Below are 19,766 nucleotides of genomic sequence, written 5' to 3'. Positions count from 1 at the left end.
CCATAAGCCCGAATACTAGTGACCTCTGCTGGGGATTTAGCCCCAGGTGTTACAGCTGAAAAGCAGCAGCAGCTCCAGTGCCACGTGCTTTCCCAGCCTGCTTCACTCGGCTTTGTTCTTTTGCAGATGCCTTTGATTTTGCTGACATTGACCACAGCTACGTGCCCAACCGGGACGAGATCAAAAAGCAGGGTGTGCGCCTGATTGAAACCATGACCAAGGCTGCCAAGAAGAAGCAGCGAGGAGGCCGGAAAGGCGCCTAAGGTCCAGTGCCACCATATCACACCAAAAGCAACTTTATTTCAGACTCAATAAAGCACTTCACTTTCCTTGGCTGGCCTCTTGCTGCCCAGGCCCACTCAGCGCCATGAGAAGCTGTCGTAGGGCGCCAGGGCCAGGCTGGTGAGGGCCCAATCCTGTCTGGTGTTCACCTTTGAAATACAAAAAAAACCAAACAAACCCTCCACAAGGCAAGCCCACTGCAACCCCAACTCCCACCCACAAGGGAATTCCGCAACCCTGCTCCTTTCAACAGCCAGTTATAGTATCTAGAGAGAGAACCCAGAGAGATAAGACTGATAACATTGCATGTGACTCAAGCTCTCTCTCACACACCCACGCAGTGCACTTGCGTCCTCGTGGGCAGACAGCTGCTGTGTTTGCAACAGTTTTGATCTGTTGTCACTTAAACTGTGGAAGTGGGAACACGGCAGCTTCGGTAGCTGGACACAAACTTTTAGCATGAGCTAGCCCAATGTACTGGGATAATATTGCAAATCTTTAGACCCACTTTAAAAAAACCCAGTAGATTCACTTATTTTTCTGACAACTGGAAAATCCATAAAACACCCCAGGCAGGCCAGTCAGATTCTGGCCAGGGCTGGTACTCCCAGGGCTGAGCGCCTGCACCTCCAGGGGCCCGGCCCCCTCGCCCTGCGCGAGCCCAGCCGCCGCGCGCCGCTACCACCTGGGGAACGGGCCCGAGCCACGCGGCGGGGGCGGGGCTGAGTGGGCAGAGCCGGGCAGGAAGGTGGGGTGGGGCGGGGCGGGGTGCTGAGTCGGGACAAGGCTGAGTGGGCGGGGCGGGCTCGGGAGCAGGTGTGAGTGAGTTTCACTCTCTTGTCCCGCGCGCGGTTCCGTAGCTGCGCTTTCTGCGTGCGTCCTTCTCTCCTTAAAGCGAAAGGACCAAGATGGCGGCGGCGCGGGGCGCTGAGCGGTATCTCTTATCTCAGCGGCCGGCGGCACCTGCGAGGGCCTGAGCCCGACCCACAGGAGCCTGGGCAGCGTCGAGACCCGGACACGCCGCTCTCTGCCCGGGGCCGGGCGATGCCGCGTTAACCCGCCCGCCCGGCCGGTCTGTGCGGGGGCAGTCCCGGGGAGCGCCGCCGGGGCGCATTCCTCCCCTGGGGCCCAGAGCTGGGTCTGCTCAGGCTCGTCAGCACCGCGATGGCCGCATAAACCGGCCCCCGCCCGCGCGCTGCCCTGCCCTGCCCGGGGCTGCTCTGAGCTCCGCCGGGAGGCGCGGTGCCCACGCGCTCGTAGAGGTTCGTGCCCCTGGAAGGCGGGGGACGAGGAAGATGTTCTCGGCCCTGAAGAAACTCGTGGGCTCGGACCAGGCTCCCGTCCGCGATAAGAACATCCCCGCGGGGCTGCAGTCTATGAACCAGGCTCTGCAGAGGAGGTTTGCCAAGGGAGTCCAGTATAACAGTGAGTAGGCGCTGGAAAGTTTCGGGGTGCAGAAATACAAGGGTGGGGAAGAACCTCTCGGGTTGCAAACGTCCATGCCCTGAGAGCTGTATCATTCCTGCTGTTGTGTGCAGAGGAATGAAACTGTCACCATATGATACCAGCCCTTTGTTTTGTGTGCTGTTGCTCTCTCAAACTGTCCCCGGAACAGTTTGTGGCATTAAATAGTTCCACTAGATGTGGGAGATGGAGTGATAGGAAAGGGAGAGAGACCTCTAGTTGAAAGACAGAAAACTCAAATCTTTAATGTTTGTTTTGAAAACTTCCTGTTTTAGGGGCTGGGTGGTTCTGAATGCCTACATCCCCCCACACCTCTACTGGTTTCATTGACAGTTATAGGAGCACACCATTTCCCAAGATTAGTCCATTAAGATGCTAGGAAAATTATTCCTCTCCTCCTCTCTCTCTCTTCCCCCCCCCCCCCCCCCCGGATATTTGGATGGCCTTTGCTACATCCCAGGAAAATGGTACTTTCCCATCAGGTGTTAATGGCTGTTTGTTCTTAAGTGAATATTGTGGAATTTTGCCATGGTAAAGGTTAGTGAAAGGGCCAAACCTGAGTGGTGCTGCAATGCAGTGCAGCAGGTCACAATGCCTGGAGCAGAGAGCCAGGTCCAGCTCCATGGGACAGGGACTGCTGCTGTGGGGGTGAGAGTGGAGCAGGCTCCGTCTCCAATGCCTAGAGTAGGGAGCTGGGCCCAGCCTTGTGGGACAGGAGCCACCACTATGCAGGCTCCCTCTCCAGTCTCTTCCTCTCCACATCAGGCCTGCAGACCACCTAACTCTGCCTGTGACCCAGTGGTGGGTTGAGACCCACTTTTGGGAAATGCTGACATCAGGTGATAGCTCTGAAAATAGACACACACCAGCACAGTATTAGCTCATCTGCATGGATCTGTGAAGGTAGCGAAGTCAGAGTGCAGAAGGCTTGAGAGGAGATCAGCAGTGTGGAATTATGTGTCTGATTTGTAAATGTTGGACTTGAATAGTTTTCCATGCATGTGTGTGCAGCTGACATCAGCTGTGTAGTGAGGCTAGCATTAGAAATGTAGAAAGGCTGGTCAGCAGTGCTTCTGAGGGGGTGTATGTGTGTTTCTTATACCAGAGGAAGCATTTGGTTCATATCTCTTAGGTATACTAAGAATAGCGTGTAATTTAGAATGTGTAGAAATTGTGTGGAGCTATATCTATTTTTAAGATTAATACAGCTGGGTCAAAAATGCAAACACTAAAGCCACCAAGCATAGTCCCATTGATTCCTTAGCAAGTACATCCATTTTAACTTTGACACATTGCTAAAAACCTGTGGAAGGGTTTTGTTTGGTGTCTTGACTTGACAGTACTTGTGTTCTGATAGCTTCAGTTCTATCATCAATATTAAAAACAGCATTCTGTCACTGCCTTGGGGGAAGCTTTCCAATTGCCATAGTAACTCTTCTCTCAGTGTTGCTGTTATATAATATTTACAGACAAGACAGACCAGCTTGTGAAAGGGTTTTGGAGGTGGTCCACTAAGGCACGCATGGTGTATTTATTTTTGAATGCCATGGCAGTGTGACCCTTCAAGGCTGGACAGGTCTTGGCATGAGGGGTTATAACTAAGGCTACCTGTGACTTCCAGACATTCTGTGCTTTAGCCTCAGGGGCTGCAGGACTCTGGAGCTGGCAGCCAGCGGGGCCCTGGAAGGGTTCCGGTGACAGGTGACAGACTCCTGAGGGGGCTCTCAGGATTCCGGCAACAGCCTCATCGGAGGGGGGGGGTGACCCGTTTTCTCTTTGGGCAATATGGTCACCCTGCAGCTCCCAGCCACTGTGGGCGGAGGGGAGCTCCCCCTGCAGCTTCCATTTGCGGTGGGCAGAGGGGGAACCCCACAGCTCCCAGCCACCATGGTGGCGGGGGAAACCATGGAGCTGCAGCAGTAAAAGTCAGACAGGTCACGGCTTCCGTGAATTTTTGTTTATTGCCCGTGACACATCTGTGACTTTTACTAAAAATAACCATAACACAATCTTTAGCCTTAGTTATATCATGAGTTGGATACGGGATAGTAAGGGATGTCTGGCAGAAAGGGTGTCACTGTGGGGAAGACAAGGCTGTAGCTCTTACTTTATTTCACCAATACTCCTTTGTAAGTTTAAAAAAAAAAATGAAATTCAAGGGGAAAAATGAAAATGCTTTTCATAGCCATTGTATACAAATGGATGTCATACCTTTAACCCCCTTTTCCCCCTACATTTGCACAAATCCAAATTTAAGGTTCGCTGTCATGGCTGTTACAAAAATGGTCACTCACTTTTTTGATGATCCATGCAAAACATGAAACTGAAACCTGTTTCCTTACCACACATTTATTTAGCTCATACACTGACTTGTTGAAGGATTGCTCATAAGAGCTATAGCTAATGGCCTGGCAGCCAGGAATTCCTACATTCTAAATCTGGCTCTGATACTGATTTGTGTGGTTTTGGGTGAGTCATTTCACCTCTTTGTGCCAGTTTCTGTATCTGTGTAAAAAGAACAGGAGTACTTGTGGCTCCTTAGAGACTAACAAATTTATTTCAGCATAAGCTTTCATGGGCTACAGCTCACTTGCATAGAGTGCCACTCTATGCAAGTGAGCTGTAGCCCATGAAAGCTTATGCTGAAATAAATTTGTTAGTCTCTAAGGAGCCACAAGTACTCCTGTTCTTTTTGCGGATACAGACTAACACGGCTGCTACTTTGAAACCGTGTATCTGTGTAGTATATTTAAGAAAAGAAGTGGAAGAAAACCCTCAGGTGGGTAGTTTAACTATATTAAGTGCTGAGTGTTATGCTAATGAATTCTGGACAGCTGGCATCAGTTATAGGAAAAAATGCATTGGAGCACTCTGAGGGAACCCTATCCAGTTCCTGCCAAATAATATAGACCTTTCAAACAGAAGAGAAGAGGTTGGCCTGTTTGTAGGGTATGATTTCGGAAGAGGGCAAGGCCTAATAGCAGCCTTAGCAGCAGCCACTAGTATTCAATGGAGAATCATATTTCAAAATATATTTTCATACTTGTATCTCAATATGTGTTTTTTCACGTACTCCTCATCCACACTGTGCCTTGTGGACATACCACCATATGTGGCTTTTTAGTATCAGAGAAGAAAATAAGCTATAAGCACTGCCAAACTACAAACTGAAAGTTTACATAAGGTGATGATAGGCTGGGAGAGGAAGAAATGAATGAATGTGGCTGATGGCCTTTCTGGGATTATATGTCTGAGGATTCCCTTGAAACTACCCACTGATGATAACTGATCAGAGCAAAAGATGTGAGGTAGTTTGAAAGATCCAGCTGTCATATTCTCTTTCTTGCCTGGAGATGGGAGCCCGCTGTGCTACCTTCCTCAAACTGTTTGATAGAGCAGGCATGTCACAAAACAGAAGGAAGTCTGTGTGTTCCTTTCAGATGACTTTGGACATAAATCAGTATACTGACAAACACGTGTGTAGACACTGCCTAAAAATCACCCACTAGTAGGAAATATTGAGGCCAGTGGTTCTGGGAAATCAAATATTCTACTAGTCTTCTGCTTTTCTCCCCTTGAAAGTAGAAAAATGTTCTCATGGATATATTGTATCCTTTTATGAAGTTTTAAAACCTGATTTTCTTTATTGTTATAGATTATTTGTTGTATTGTAGCAACTATGAACACACCTCAGTTTAACATTCTGGAGGAGCAAGGACAAAGTTGAGTCAGGAACTCCTGATGTCTAATTGTAGTTAGCCACAGACTCAATCTGTGGCCTTGGGCTATTGCCTCTTCCTCAGTTTCTCTATCTGTAATAATGAGTGGAATCTATCCACCTTTTGTAGAGGATGTTAATTATGTGGATAAAAAGTGTACTATATACTAAATGACTTGTTACTTTCTTTCCTCACATTTTTCTGTCCCCCACAAATAACTTCTGATGTTTGTTACACAAACCTGTGGGTGTTGCTTTAATTTAAACCACTATTTACTATCAAATTAAAGCTGCAAGCCTACCGTTATCATAAGAGGTAATACATATGTGTACCTTATTGATGCTCCTCATTTCAAATTTAGGAGTATCCAAAGGGCTGTTGGCCGGGGACAACCAGGTAATCATGAGTGGGCTTGTAGTGAGTGTTGAGTTACTGGTGATTCTGTATGTCATTTTTTTTTTAATGATATGCAGGACCTTATCGGAGTTACATATATGCAGCAGTGGCAAGAGTGTTTGGCATATGATAAATGAAGTAAGAGAGTAGCCTTGGCATATTAAATTTTAAAAACCTACCCTATAACAAGGAGGGTGTGACTGTAATTAAAAAACAAACAAAGGCAGTGTTAAATTCACCCTATTGTTACTTTGAGTGTCTTGACACAAGTTGCATAGCATAAGAATGACCATACTGGGTCAGACCAATAGTCCATCTAGCCCAGTATCCTGTCTTCTGACAGTAGCCAAGCCCAGGTACTTTAGAGGGAATGAATAGAACAGGGCAGTTTTTCAGTGATCCCTCCCCTACTGTTACAAGCAGTAGGCACCACAAAAGAGATAGGAATGGAGTGGTTGCCCTTACCTTAAAATATCTTGCATTTGCTGGTTAACAAAAAGGTGTCCTCCTCAACTTAGTGGAGGTTTCAAATGTAGGTTTTTGTGTGTTTAAAATGGTTCAGCAGACCTGACTTCTAAGCCTTTGGAACTAAACTTTTTCTGTTTTAACACACAGCTGAAGAGTTAACCCAAACCCAGCAGTATAGTTCAAGAGAAGTAGAAATTGATACAAATTATAAGCAATTAAACCTACCAATGTAATTACCTTTTTCAAACTGAGGAATGCATGAACAGCATAGAAGTCAGATGCATCTTTCACCATTTAAGTCTCATTTCCTTTTAATCACCTAAGCTGTAATTGAATAATGGACATAGATTTTTAAAGGACTCTCCAGGGGAGGCAGTCTGATCCTTTGGGTAGGGCGTAGCTCTGAGACAGCAGATCTGGGCTCCTATTCCAGCCCTACTGCTGATTTGCTGCAAGATTTAAGGAAAATAGGTTCATTTTTTTTTAAGTAAGCATTCACCTTTCTGTATGTATTTCTCCATCTGAAAATGGAGATAATGCTTACCTATCTCTTTAAGGATTCTGTCACATCTATAGGTACAAAACACTAGAAGTACTACATATTATTTTAACCTTATTTTTGGTCTCTTAAACTTACATATTTTATAAACATTAGTACCACTCAGCAAGTAGTCCAAAAAGAAGAGCAACTATCAACAACTAACATTTTTAATGGCTGCTTATATATTGTACAGTACTTAAAATATTTACTGTATATACTTGTTCACAAGCCAAATATTTTTGGTAAAAAAGTGACGCATCAAAGAGTGGGGGTTGGCTTATAAACGGGTCTACACCAAAATTCGATGATTTTAAATCTATGGAATCATTGAATTGAATTTCTAATACATTGTCGTTTTGTTTACCTGGAGCGTTTGCAGGCATGGAGCCCCTCAGCTCCCTGTAGCCGCGGTTTGCTATTTCCAGCCAATGAACTGAGGGAGCTGAGGGGCTCCGTGCCTACAGACACTCCAGGTAAACAAAACGTCCTGCCAGCAGCTTACCCTGACAGGCTGGGAGCCAAAGTTTGCCGACCCATTTATTGATGTCAATACTGCAGCCTTTTAAAGTTGCAAAGGCTTTGTTTAGTGGACTAGATTGGCCTGAAATGGACCTCATAAGTCTCGAGCCAATATGAAAATATAACGTGCAGAATCGATGGAATCTCTAATAAAGTTGAAATAGCCTGTTATCCCTACAGACATGCCAATCTACAGGGCTGCTTTGAAATAAACAAAGAATAATAATAATTTGACATTCCTATATAAAGCAGGTGACATTCTTATATAAAGTCCTACAAAAATCTATAACTATAATAATCTGTTTTCATACTAGTATTTAAAATGAACAACGGTGAAATCAAAAGGAAAAAGGTCATCTTATCATGCAGCGTTCAAACTTAGTTGTTGAATATGCAGAAGACAGCGAACAAAGATAGCGCAAAAGCTGCCTAGAGATCTGGAAGAAAAAATCGAATCTTTCCAAAGGTTTATTATAAAATATCAAAAGGAATATGTATTTGAACTGTCACAAATAGGAAATATGGACGAAACACCAATGACATTCGATCTCCCGAGCAACAGAATGGTAACCGGTGTTGGTGAAAAAACAGTTTTAATTAAAACCACTGGCCATGAAATAATCCATTTTACGGTGGTTTTATCATGTTTAGCAAATGGATCAAAGCTCCCTCCTGTTACTTTTAAAAGAAAAACCTTGCCTAAAAACATGAAATTTCCTGCTGGTGTCATCATACGTGCACACGAAAGGGGATGGATGGATGAAAGTGGGACTGTTGAATGGCTGGAAAAAGTGTGGAATAAGAGACCAGGAGCACTTTTCAAGAAACCTGCTATGCTCGTTTGGGACATGTTCAGGGCACACAAAACGGATGAAAAATGTGGCCAAAAATATGAAAACTACTTTGGCTGTAATCCCTGGAGGCTTACTTAACTTCAGTTCTACAACCACTTGATATCTGCCTGAACAAACCCTTTAAAGACAGGCTACGCAAAATGTGGTCTGAATGGATGTGCTCAGGCATGGCAAAGTTGACAAAAGGCGGGAATCTTATAAAGCCCGAAATCAATCGAGTCTCCTAGTGGATCAAGGATGTGTGGGTGTCCATTCCGTCGGAAATAGTAGAAAAATCGTTTAGGAAATACTGCATCAGCAATGCACTCAACGGGTCAGAAGATGATGCCATATTTGATGATGACACAACAGAGGCTGATGATGAGAAGGAATCTGGCTCTGAAGACAACACTGCCGACATCTACAATGGCAATGCAGGTGCAGCTGTGACGGAAGCAAAGTTTAATTAACTGTTTGGTGAATCAGAGACTGATTCAGAGTTTGAAGGATTTTAAGACTTAAAGTCTCATATTGTTCTAAGTTACTTGTTTTAAATATCCATTTACTGATTTTAAATATTGACTGTAATTTTGAAGGTGAATACATTTGTTCAGTTATTATAACAGGTTTTTCGTTAGATTACATTAAAATAATTCTAGCAAAACTTGAGTGTTTCTTGTGATGCCAGCTTTTAAAATATAGCAGGGAACGGCAAACCGCGGACACTGGGAGCTGAGGGGCTCCGTTCCTGCAGATGCTCCAAGTAAACAAAACGTCTCGACCCGCCAGTGGCTTACCCTGACGGGCCGGGAGCCAAAGTTTGCCAACCCCTGAAATATAGGGTCGGCTTATGAAAGGGTCATATGGTTTTTGCTATTTTTACCTAACCATCTTGGGGGGTTGGCTTATAAATGAACGGGCTAATGAACGAGTATATATGGTAAGTGCATGGTACAGACATCTTGAAACCAAGCAATAGTAGTCCTCCACTTGTATCTCTTTGTTTTAGATACCGTATGAACATCGGATGAAGGGCTGACTTTTGTTGTTAGGCTACTTTGGCAAAGTGATGCAGAATTTAATGCTAATCACGTGTTCCAGTTTCAGGGGTGACATCACTTTAGAGCAGTTCATTTCCTGTGTCTCAAAGTGATGTGTGAAATCCTGGCCCCATTGAAGTCAGTGGCAAAACTCCCATTGACTTCAGTGGGGCCAAGATTTCATCTAATGATTTCTGACATAATCTGACCAGATGATCAAATTTAGAAAATTTGACCAGTGTCTAAAAGAACGAGACCCTGATGCTGAATCATAGAATCATAGAAGATTGTGGTTGGAAGAGACCTCAGGAGATCATCTAGTCCAACCCCCTACTCAAAGCAGGACCAACCCAAACTAAATCATCCCAGCCAAGGCTTGTCAAGCTGGGCCATAAAAAGCTTTAAGGATGGCAATTCCACCACCTCCCTAGGTAATCCATTCCAGTGCTTTACCACCCTCCTAGTGAAATAGTTTTTCCTACTATCCAACTAGACCTCCCCCATGGCTTGAGACCATTACTCCTTGTTCTGTCATCTGCCACCACTGAGAACAGCCTAGTTCCATCCTCTTTGGAATCACCCTTCAGGTAGTTGAAGGCTGCTATGAAATCACCCCCCTCTTTTCTTTTGCAGACTAAACAAGCCCAGTTCCCTCAGTCTCTCCTCATAAGTCATGTGCCCCAGCCCACTGATGATTTTCATTGCCCTCTGCTGAACTCTCCAATTTGTCCACATCGTTTCTGTAGTGGGGGGGCCCCAAAACTGGACACAATACTCCAGATGAGGCCTCACCAGTGCCGAATAGAGGGGAACAATCACTTCCCTCGATCTGCTGGCAATGCTCCTACGAATGCAGCCCAATATGCCATTAGCCTTCTAGGCAGCAAGGGCACACTGATGACTCATATCCAGCTTCTCATCCACTGTAATCCCCAGGTCTTTTTCTGCAGAACTGCCGCTTAGCCAGTCAGTCCCCAGCCTGTAGCAGTGCATGGGATTCTTCTGTCCTCAGATTTCTTTTGGCCCAATCTTCCAATTTGTCTAGGTCACTCTGGACCCTATCCCTACCCTCCAGTATATCTACCTCTCCCCCCAGTTTAGTATAATCCGCGAACTTGCTGAGGGTGCAATCCATCCCATCGTTCAGATCATTAATGAAGATGTTGAACAAAACCAGCCCCAGGACTGACCTCTGGGGCACTCCGCTTGATACTGGCTGCCAACTAGACATCGAGCCGTTGATCACTACCCATTGAGCCCGACGATTTAGCCAGCTTTCTATCCACCTTATAGTCCATTCATCCAATCCATACTTTTTTTTTTACTTGCTGGCAAGAATACAGTGGGAGACCATATCAAAAGTTTTGCTAAATTCAAGGTATATCGCGTCCACTGCTTTCCCCATATTCACAGAGTCAGTTATCTCATCATAGAAGGCAATCAGGTTGGTCAGGCATGACTTGCCCTTGGTGAATCCATGTTGATTGTTCCTGATCACCTTCCTCTCCTCCAAGTGCTTCAAAATGGATTCCTTGAGGAACTGCTCTGTGATTTTTCCAGGGCCTGAGGTGAGGCTGACTGGAATATAGTTCCTCGGATTCTCCTTCTTCCCCTTTTTAAAGATGGGCCTATGTTTTCCTTTTTCCAGTTGTTCAGGACCTCCCCTGATTGCCATGAGTCTTCAAAAATCATGGCCAGTGGCTCTGCAATCATATCAGCCAACTCCTCAGCACCCTTGAATGCATTGCATCTGGCCCCATGGACTAGTACATGTCCAGCTTTTCTAAATAGTCCTTAACCTGTTCTTTCACCACTGAGGGTTGCTTACCTCCTCCCCATACTGTGGTGCCCAGTGCAGCAGTGTGGGAGCTGACCTTTGTCTGTGAAGACTGAGGCAAAAAAAGCATTGAGTACTTCAGCTTTTTCCATATCATCTGTAACTAGGTTTCCTCCCCCATTCAGTAAGGGTCCCACACTTTCCCTGACCATTCTTGTTGCTAATATACCTGTAGAAACCCTTGTTATCCTTCACATCCCTTGCTAACTGCAATGCCAATTGGGCTTTGGCCTTCCTGATTACGCCCCTGCATGCTTGAGCAATGTTTTTATACTCCTCCCTAGTCATCTGTCCAAGTTTCCACTTTTTGTAAGCTTCCTTTTTGTGTTTAAGCTCACTGAAGATTTCTGTTAAGGCAAGCTGGTCGCCTGCCATATTTGCTATTCTTTCTGCACATTCTGAAGGTGATAACAAGCTTCTAGAAATAACACCGAATACATTGCTTATCTTTGAGTTGTTAAGGTCATGTGCTGGATGAAACCGTGGCGAATCCCATTTATATTAGCTTTTCAGCATGATATTTTGGACACTTCTTTAGAGTACATGGTTTTGTCTCAACACGCAGTTAGGTTCCTTGATTGAATGGCTTTCCGTATATGTATGGAGAGAGAGAGAGAGGGAGAGAGAGAAAAAAATATGAATGAATGTAGTCTCTCAATCTGCAGCTTTCTGCGCTGTAACTCCTGAGGTGTACGCACTGCCAAGCCACTTAGTGCACATAAACTGAGCAATTGTAGTGCTGTGTTTAAAAAAACAAACAAACAAACAAAAAAAACCCCACCCCACCGAGAGGCATACAGCTTTCTGCGCTACTGCTCTGTGGTGCCAGTGTAGACACTGTGGTGATTACAGTGCAGCAATTGGCCTCTGTGAGGTGTCCCACAATGCCTGTTCTCTCCTCTCTGGTCATCGGTTTGAAGTCTACTGCCCTGCCTTCAAGTGACCAACCGGCACCAGGCGATCTCCTGCTTGGAGCAATGCCGAACTGCTGGACCTCATCAGCATTTGGGGAGAGAAGGCTGTCTAGTCCCAACTGCGCTCCAGAATTATACCACCTATGGACAGATTTCACGATGCATGACAGAAAGGGGCCATGACTGGGACACATTGCAGTGCAGAGTCAAAATGAAGGAGCTGCGGAACACCTACCACAAGACACAGGAGGCAAACCGCTGCTCCAGTGCTGCGCCCACGAGCTGCCAGTTCTACTCGGCGGGGACCCCACATCCACTGTGAAGGCCACTGTGGCTACTTCATTGGGTTGTGTGCCAGTCGAGAGTGGACGAAGCCAGGAGGAGGAAATCTTGGATGAGGATGTGAAGCGGGATGTGAGGCAGAGGATGACTTGGAGACCAGAGATGCATGCAGCCAGGAGCTCTTTTCTACCCTGGAGGAGACTAGCCAGGCACAGCTGTTGGAGATTGGCGAAGCGCAAACAGGAGAGGAGGCCCCGGTAAGTGGATGTGATTTTGGGAATCACTGAAGCGAGTTGTTGGGGGCAGGAGGGTTGCAGAAAGCTGGCTTGTATCCCACTGCACCCCTAGTCTGAGTGGCAGAACAGGCTGTTGATTGACTCCCTCACTTCACGGGACTCTGCCTCGGAGATCTCCAGGAAACTCTCATAGAGATACTGGGCAATCCGCTGCCACAGGTTCTTCGGCAGAGCTGCTTTGTTTCTTGCCCCATTAACGGTAACTTTCCCGTGCCACTGTGCTGTCACGGGGGGGACCATTGCTGCACACAGGCGAGCCACGTAGGGACCAGGGTGGAAGCTGCAGTCTTGGAGAAGACCCTCCCTTGATTCCCTGCTCACCCTCAGCAGCAAGACATCTTCCATAATGATCACATCCTCTGGAAAGTGTGGGGACAGGAATGATTATCAGCCTTCCTCTCCCCCCTGCCCCAGTGCTGGTTCTCCCTAAGAGTCACATGCCCAGTTTACAACAGGGTCCAGGAAGAGTGATTTACCCTGCCCATGTGGTTGCTCACCATTTTGGTGGCTCATGTGTGCTTGCCTGCGATTAGCCAGTTAGTGACAGGTGTGAGAGTACTGGCTGTGTTTTTAAAGCACTGAATCGTTGTTGTCTGTGTTGCGAACAATACTGCTTCTGTAAAATGTTGCGTTTAAACTTCACAAAGATGACTTTGGGACCCCAGCCTCCCTCTTTGTTATTGGCAGCTGAACGGCTGCACAGAATTAGAAAGCTGCCAAGAAGAACTAAGGACTTTCTGTGTGATGTTATGATGCATTCTGCCACCGAGAAACAGGAATTGAAGGAGTGGCAGGACAGACATGCTTCAGGCGGTACTAGCTCTTAAACTGAGCAGCTCTGTGCCTGCCCTCCCCTGCAGCCGCTGTCGCAAAATTCTTTCCCATGCGCCCCCCAGACACTGCCAACACAAATTTATCAATCTCCTGGCTCCAGTCTACCTGCAGCATTCCACTCTTCCCTCCTCACAGTTCAGCACTGTGGACTCCCACTACCCACTGCACTCAGTGCCCATTCCTCTGCAGTTTGGCCCTGCTAAAGTACAGAACCTGCTGCATTGTACTCCAAAGGAGAAGGTTGGATGTGATCCCTGGACATACACAAATCTCTAGCCGTCCCGGTGCCCCTCCTCCTCCTGGGACCTTCCCTTCCCTCATCCCCCTCCCTGCTGATGTATTTTTTCGTTTGACTCTCCTTCGGTGGTTGTTTTTTAATAAAAGAATTGTTGGTTTGAAAGCAATCTTTATTCTATTAACTGAAAGCAAAACGAGCCCTGCAAAGCAACAGACAATGATGTTAAACCCACATTCTGCATCGTTTACACCAGTCACCTCCTAGCATTACAAGCACTGCACTCCCGAGCAGAGCAACAGATATTAGTGGATTTCGGCTTCAAATTGCTGCCTCAAGGCGTCCCTGATCCTTATGGTCCTATGCTGCACCCCTCTAATAGCCCTGGTCTCTGGCTGTTCAAACTCAGCCTCCAGGCGCTGTGCCTCTGTGGTCCAGCCCTGAGTGAAGCTTTCACCCTTCCTTTCACAAATATTATGGCACGTACCACACACGGCTATAAGCATAGAAATATTTTCATCGGCCAGGTCCAGCTTCCCATAGAGGCAGCGCCAGCAGGCTTTTAAATGGCCAAAAGCCCACTTAACAGTCATTCTGCACTTGCTCAGCCTGTTGTTGAACCACTCCTTGCTGCTGTCAAGTTGCTCTGTATATGGCTTCATAAGCCATGGCATTAAGGGGTAGGCAGGGTCTCCCAGGATCACAATGGGCATTTCGACTTCCCCTATGGTGGTCTTCTGGTTCAGGAAGAAAGTCCCTGCTTGCAGCTTCCTGAACAGGCCAGTGTTCCGAAAGATGCGTGCTTCGTGCCCCTTTCAGGACCAGCCTGTATTAATGTCTGTGAGATGCTCACAGTGATCCACAAGCACCTGGAGAACCATTGAGAAATACCCCTTGTGATTAATGTACTTGATGGCTAGGTGGTCTGGTGCCAGAATTGGAATGTGCGTGCCATCTGTAGTTAGGGAAACCCATTTGTGCAAAGCCATCCACAATGTCACATGTTGCCCAGAGTCGCAGTCTTTCAGAGTAGGATGCGATTAATGGCCCTGTTCGTCAACACAAGTCCAATGGTCCAATTTCCCACTCCGAACCGGTTGGCAACCGATCGGTAGCAGTCTGGAGTAGCTAGCTTCCACATTGCAATTGCTATGCGCTTCTCCAGCGGCAGGGCAGCTCTCATTCTCGTGTCCTTGCGCCGCAGGGCTTGGGTGAGCTCATCACACAGTCCCATGAATGTGGCTTTACTCATCCAAAAGTTCTGCAGCCACTGCTCATCATCCCAGACATGCATCACAATGTGATCCCACCACTCAGTGCTTACTTCCCGAGCCCAAAAGTGGCGTTCCACTGTGGCAATCTAGTGTCATAGCTATTATGCGTGGCGAGATTCTTGTCTTTGTAGTTTAAAGAATAACTCCACTGCCACTCGTGATGTGTTGGTCAGAGCGAGCAGCTTTCTGGTCAACACATTGGGAGCCATTCCTGCAGCTCGAAGATGTAGGGCGCGCAGCACTCGAACTGTTGAAAGATGGTGCCAAATTTGGATGGAAGCACAGGGATTGCTGGGATGCGAAGCAATGCATCACGGGTCATTGGGACAGGACCCAGAATGCCCCATGACACCCTACGCCTTCCCACAAGTCTTAGCAGCAGAAGAGAAAGAGGTGCTCTGCGGGATAGCTGCCCTGAGTGCACCGCTCTGAATACAGCCGCAAGTGTGAACATGCTATTGTGCAGACAGCTGACAGTGTGAACACACAACAGTAGCTTCCCTTCGGCGCTCTCTGAGCGGCGCTGTAACTTTTCCTGTGTAGACATGCCCTAGGTGAGAGAGGGCTCCACTACAGAAATAAGATGCACTGTTTTAATTTAAATTGGTGTTTACAGGGATATAGTTAAACCAGTGCAAATCCATGTGGGCCCATGCTTGGTTTTAGCTTAAACCTGTTCATAAACAATTTAAGTTAGATTAAAATAGGCGATGCTTAACCCAACGAGTGTCCACACAGCCATTTGCACCAATGTAATTCTATCAGTTTAAATTCACATCTTTAATTTAAACTGGTGCAACCTTCTCAAGTAGGCAAGCCCTCAGACAGGGCAATTCAGATATCCAAGCTGACCAGCCAGTTTCAGAGTGGTGCAGATAGCTTCAGGAGATCATTTATTTTCTTGAGGATAAGAAAATTATTTAAGGAAAACTTGAAGGCTACAGGAGGGCATTTGGCACATGGGTAGGAGGAGGGGGATGCAAGATCAAAGATAAGTGTGGAAGAACTTGTTGAAACGTGAGCAGGGGTTAAGGTTATCCAGGGTGGTGAGCGGGGAAGGCAGTAGGATGGGAACTAGGCAGAAATGAGAGCAGAGGCATAGACTGAGGGAAGTTGTGCAAGGCCCCAAGGGCAAGGATAAGTGGCTTGATCTTGAAGTTGGTTCTTCCTGCTGAACTAAACTATGCAGCTGAGTAAGCAGGAATTTGAATGACTGTTGCTCATATCTTGTAATGAAATACCCTGCATGTGTAACATGAAAGATCTAATTACATCAGAATAACACTCAAAATATTAACACTTTTTCAATCATTCCCAAGATTTGTTTTAATTAACTTTATTTTTGTACTTGCTCTTCTCCCCCCAGTGAAAATTGTAATCCGAGGGGACAGGAACACAGGGAAAACCACACTCTGGCACCGACTCCAGGGGAAGAAGTTTGTTGAGGAATATATTCCTACTCAGGAGATCCAAGTCACCAGCATCCACTGGAACTATAAAAGTAAGAAGGGAGAGGGAATGAAGGGTGCCTGGGGGAAGGAACAGTCTGTGCCGTGGGGGCAGGAATTCCTCTGTAGCCTCCGCTGTCTCTTTCAGCTTTATCCAGTTTAGATTTAAAATGGGTACCCATCACTCTTACTTGATTATTCAAATAATCCTGTTTTTTAATCCTTTCACTCAGTAATTACGTTACCAACCATTTAAACAGATGTCCTCAGTAGTTAAAATCACAGGAAGAAATTTAACAAAACATGAATATGAATTGAAATGCTCGTATTTTCTTACTGTTTCAATGAAAACGGATTTTATTAGTGAAATGTGTCCCTGGAGGGCTGGATGCTGAAGTACAACAGTACTGTGTTAGTACATTTAATACCAGCAGGTGAAATGGAGCAGTCTAGTTTCACTCTGCAATTGGAGTGTAAATCCATACTGGACATGGTGAAAAGTGAATTAGATTTTTAAAATGCTTGTAGTTCTAATAATCTTAGGTGGAGATATTAATACAAGTACAAGGTATTGAAAAACAGAATTACTGTATCTTGTCAATGATGCTCTATAAGACACTTGCTTGAGTTGCAGAGCTGGGGTGGAAGTCTTTTTCCTGCTATGACAGCATAAAGGAACTGGTCCTGGGATTTTTACAGCGTGGGCAGAACGCTGCTGATGTAGAAACAGCATAAGACAGCAGCAGATTATTTTAGGAGACTCTCTTCTTAAGATCAATCATAGGAGGCAGGAGGGGGTAGGCTGAGGGAGCAGGGCCATGGTGCATGCCTGTAATGCAGCACCTGCCTCATGTGTGCCCCCTTTTTTCTGGCCAGTTGTGCCTGCAAGGAGTCTTTTCGCAAAAAGAACAGGCGTACTTGTGGCACCTTAGAGACTAACAAATTTATTTAACAAATAAATTTGTTAGTCTCTAAGGTGCCACAAGTACTCCTGTTCTTTTTGCGGATACAGACTAACACGGCTGCTACTCTGAAACCAGTCTTTTCACAGACGCCCCTTCTGTCGGTTAGGTGTGAGCCTGTTTTGGTTTTACATCAGGGTGGCGCCTGCCTCTTGCAAGCACCCCCCAGCTGCTGGTTCTCTCAGCTGGTCTTCGGCAGCTCTGGCCAAGCCACACATGCTGTCCCCCACTTTTGGGGTAAAGAACAGTCCAAGTTCTTTCTCTGCCCTGGTATGGGGCCATAGCTCTAAGGTGTCTTCCCCAAAGCACTGCCTTCTTCAATCACCCAGCCGGGGGCCATCTAAGTACCTTCAGCTGGTGTCCTTTTCAGCAGCCCTCCCTGGGCTCAGTCTGCAACCAGACCAGCAGTGCCCTTCTCTGACTAGATCAAACTAGCTAGAGACATAAAGGGTAATAAAATATTCTACAAATACTTCTGAAGCAAGAGGAAGACCAAAGACAGGGTAGACCTGTTACTCAGTATGGTGGGGGGAGGGGAGAAATAATAACAGAAAATGTGGAAATGGTAGAGGTGCTTAATGACTTGTTCTGGTTTTCACCAAAAAGGTTGGTGGTGATTGGCCATCTAACATAATGAATGTTAGTAAAAACGAGGTAGGATCAGAGGCTAAAATAGGAAAAGAACAAGTTAAAAATTACTTAGACAAGTTAGATGTCTTCAAGTCACCAGGGCATGATGAAATGCATCGTAGAATACTTAAGGAGCTGACTGAGGAGATATCTGAGCCATTGGCGATTTATCTTTGAATAATCGTGGAACATGGGAGAGATTCCAGATGACTGGAAAATGGCACCGATAAAAAGGGAAATAAGGACAACCCAGGGAATTACAGACCAGTGAGCTTATCTTCTGTACCCAGAAAGATAATGGGGCAAATAATTAAGTAATCGGTTCGCAAACATCTAGAAGATAATAAGGTGATAAGTAACAGCGAGCATGGATTTGTCAAGAACAAATTGTCAAACCAACCTGATAGCTTTCTTTGACAGGGTAACAAACCTTGTGGATGGGGGGGAAGTGGTAGACGGGATATACCTTGACTTTAGTAAAGCTTTTGATACTGTCTTGAACGAACTTCTCATAAACTAGGGAAATGCAACCTAGATGGAGCTAGTGGGTGCATAACTGGTTGCAAAACAGTTCCCAGAGAGTAGTTATCAGTGATTCACAGTCATGCTGGAAGGGCATAACGAGTGGGGTCCCGCAGGGATCAGTTCTGGGTCTGGTTCTGTTCAATATATTAATCAATGATTTAGATAATGGCCTAGTACACTTACAGAGTTTGCAGACGATACCAAGTGGGAGGGGTTGCAAGTGATTTGGAGGATGGGATTAAAATTCAAAATGATCTGTACCAACTGGAGAAATGGTCTGAAGTAAATAAGATGAAATTCAATAAGGACAAATGCAATCCATTTAGGAAGGAACAATCAGTTCACATACAAAATGGGAAATGAGTGCCTAGGAAGGAGTACTATGGAAAGGGATCTGGGGGTCATAGTGGACCACAAGCTAAAAATGAGTCGTCAGGATGATGCTGTCTCAAAAGAAGCGAACATCATTTTGGGATGTATTAGCAGGAGTGTTGTAAGACATGAGAAGTGATTCTTCCGCTCTACTCCACGCTGATTAGGCCTCAACTGGAGTAAGGTGTCCAGTTCTGTGCGCCACATTTCAGGAAAGATGTGGGACAAATTGGAGAAAGTCCAGAGAAGAGCAACAAGAATGATTAAAGGTCTAGAAAACATGACCTATGAGGGAAGATTGAAAAAACTGGGTTTGTTTAGTCTGGAAAAGAGAAGACCGAGGGGACATAAGTTTTCAAGTACATAAAAAGTTACAAGGAGGAGGGAGAAAAATTGTTGCTCTTAACCTGCAAGGGTAGGACAAGAAGCAATGGGCTTAAATTTAAGTAAGGGAGGTTTAGGTTGGACATTAGGAACAACTTCCTAACTGTCAAGGTAGTTAAGCACTGGAATAAATTGTCTAGGGAGGTTGTGGGATCTCCATCATTGGAGATTTTTAAGATCAGGTTAGACAAATACCTGTCAGGAATGGTCTAGATAATATAGTCCTGTCATAAGTGCAGGGAACTGGACTAGATAACCTCTCGAGGTCTCTTCCAGTCCTATGATTCTATGATCTCTGTACCCTCGCCTGGTTTGGCCTGGTCCTGGGCTCAGTCCCCTGGGCTCAGCCTGCCTGCACTGACTTGTTCATGGTCCTGCTGCTACTCTAGCCAGCCAGGCATCCGGTCTTTAGCAGCCTTCCCTGGGCTCAGTTCTGCTTGGTGAGCTCTCTGCAGTTAGTTGTCCATGGCCCGCTGCTAGTCTAGCCAGCCAGGCACCTAGTCCTCCCTCG

General features: G+C 46.0%; 2 protein-coding genes across 3 annotated transcripts in view; both read left to right on the top strand.

The window, feature by feature from the left end:
• The window catches only part of CCDC183 (coiled-coil domain containing 183), a 30,369-nt gene extending 30,091 nt beyond the window's left edge, over positions 1-278 (top strand). Inside the window, exon 14 of the mRNA XM_034752148.1 lies at positions 127-278. Within this exon, the coding sequence (XP_034608039.1) occupies positions 127-263 (137 nt within the window). The 3' untranslated portion in view covers positions 264-278. The remainder of the gene's footprint in view (positions 1-126) is intronic.
• Positions 279-1,261: 983 nt separating this feature from the next.
• Positions 1,262-19,766, top strand: part of RABL6 (RAB, member RAS oncogene family like 6) — a 124,305-nt gene continuing 105,800 nt past the window's right edge. The window contains exons 1-2 of one of the 2 annotated variants that reach the window (XM_034793636.1): positions 1,262-1,707; positions 16,301-16,435. In XM_034793636.1, coding sequence (XP_034649527.1) covers positions 1,578-1,707; positions 16,301-16,435 — 265 coding nt within the window. In that variant the 5' untranslated portion in view covers positions 1,262-1,577. The remainder of the gene's footprint in view (positions 1,708-16,300; positions 16,436-19,766) is intronic. The other variant, XM_034793635.1, reaches the window with a different exon arrangement.

Source organism: Trachemys scripta, chromosome 17, assembly GCF_013100865.1.
Source record: "Trachemys scripta elegans isolate TJP31775 chromosome 17, CAS_Tse_1.0, whole genome shotgun sequence".
Classification (NCBI taxonomy): domain Eukaryota; kingdom Metazoa; phylum Chordata; order Testudines; family Emydidae; genus Trachemys; species Trachemys scripta.
Note: the sequence above shows the minus strand (reverse complement) of the source record. Positions and strands in the feature narration are given on the sequence as shown.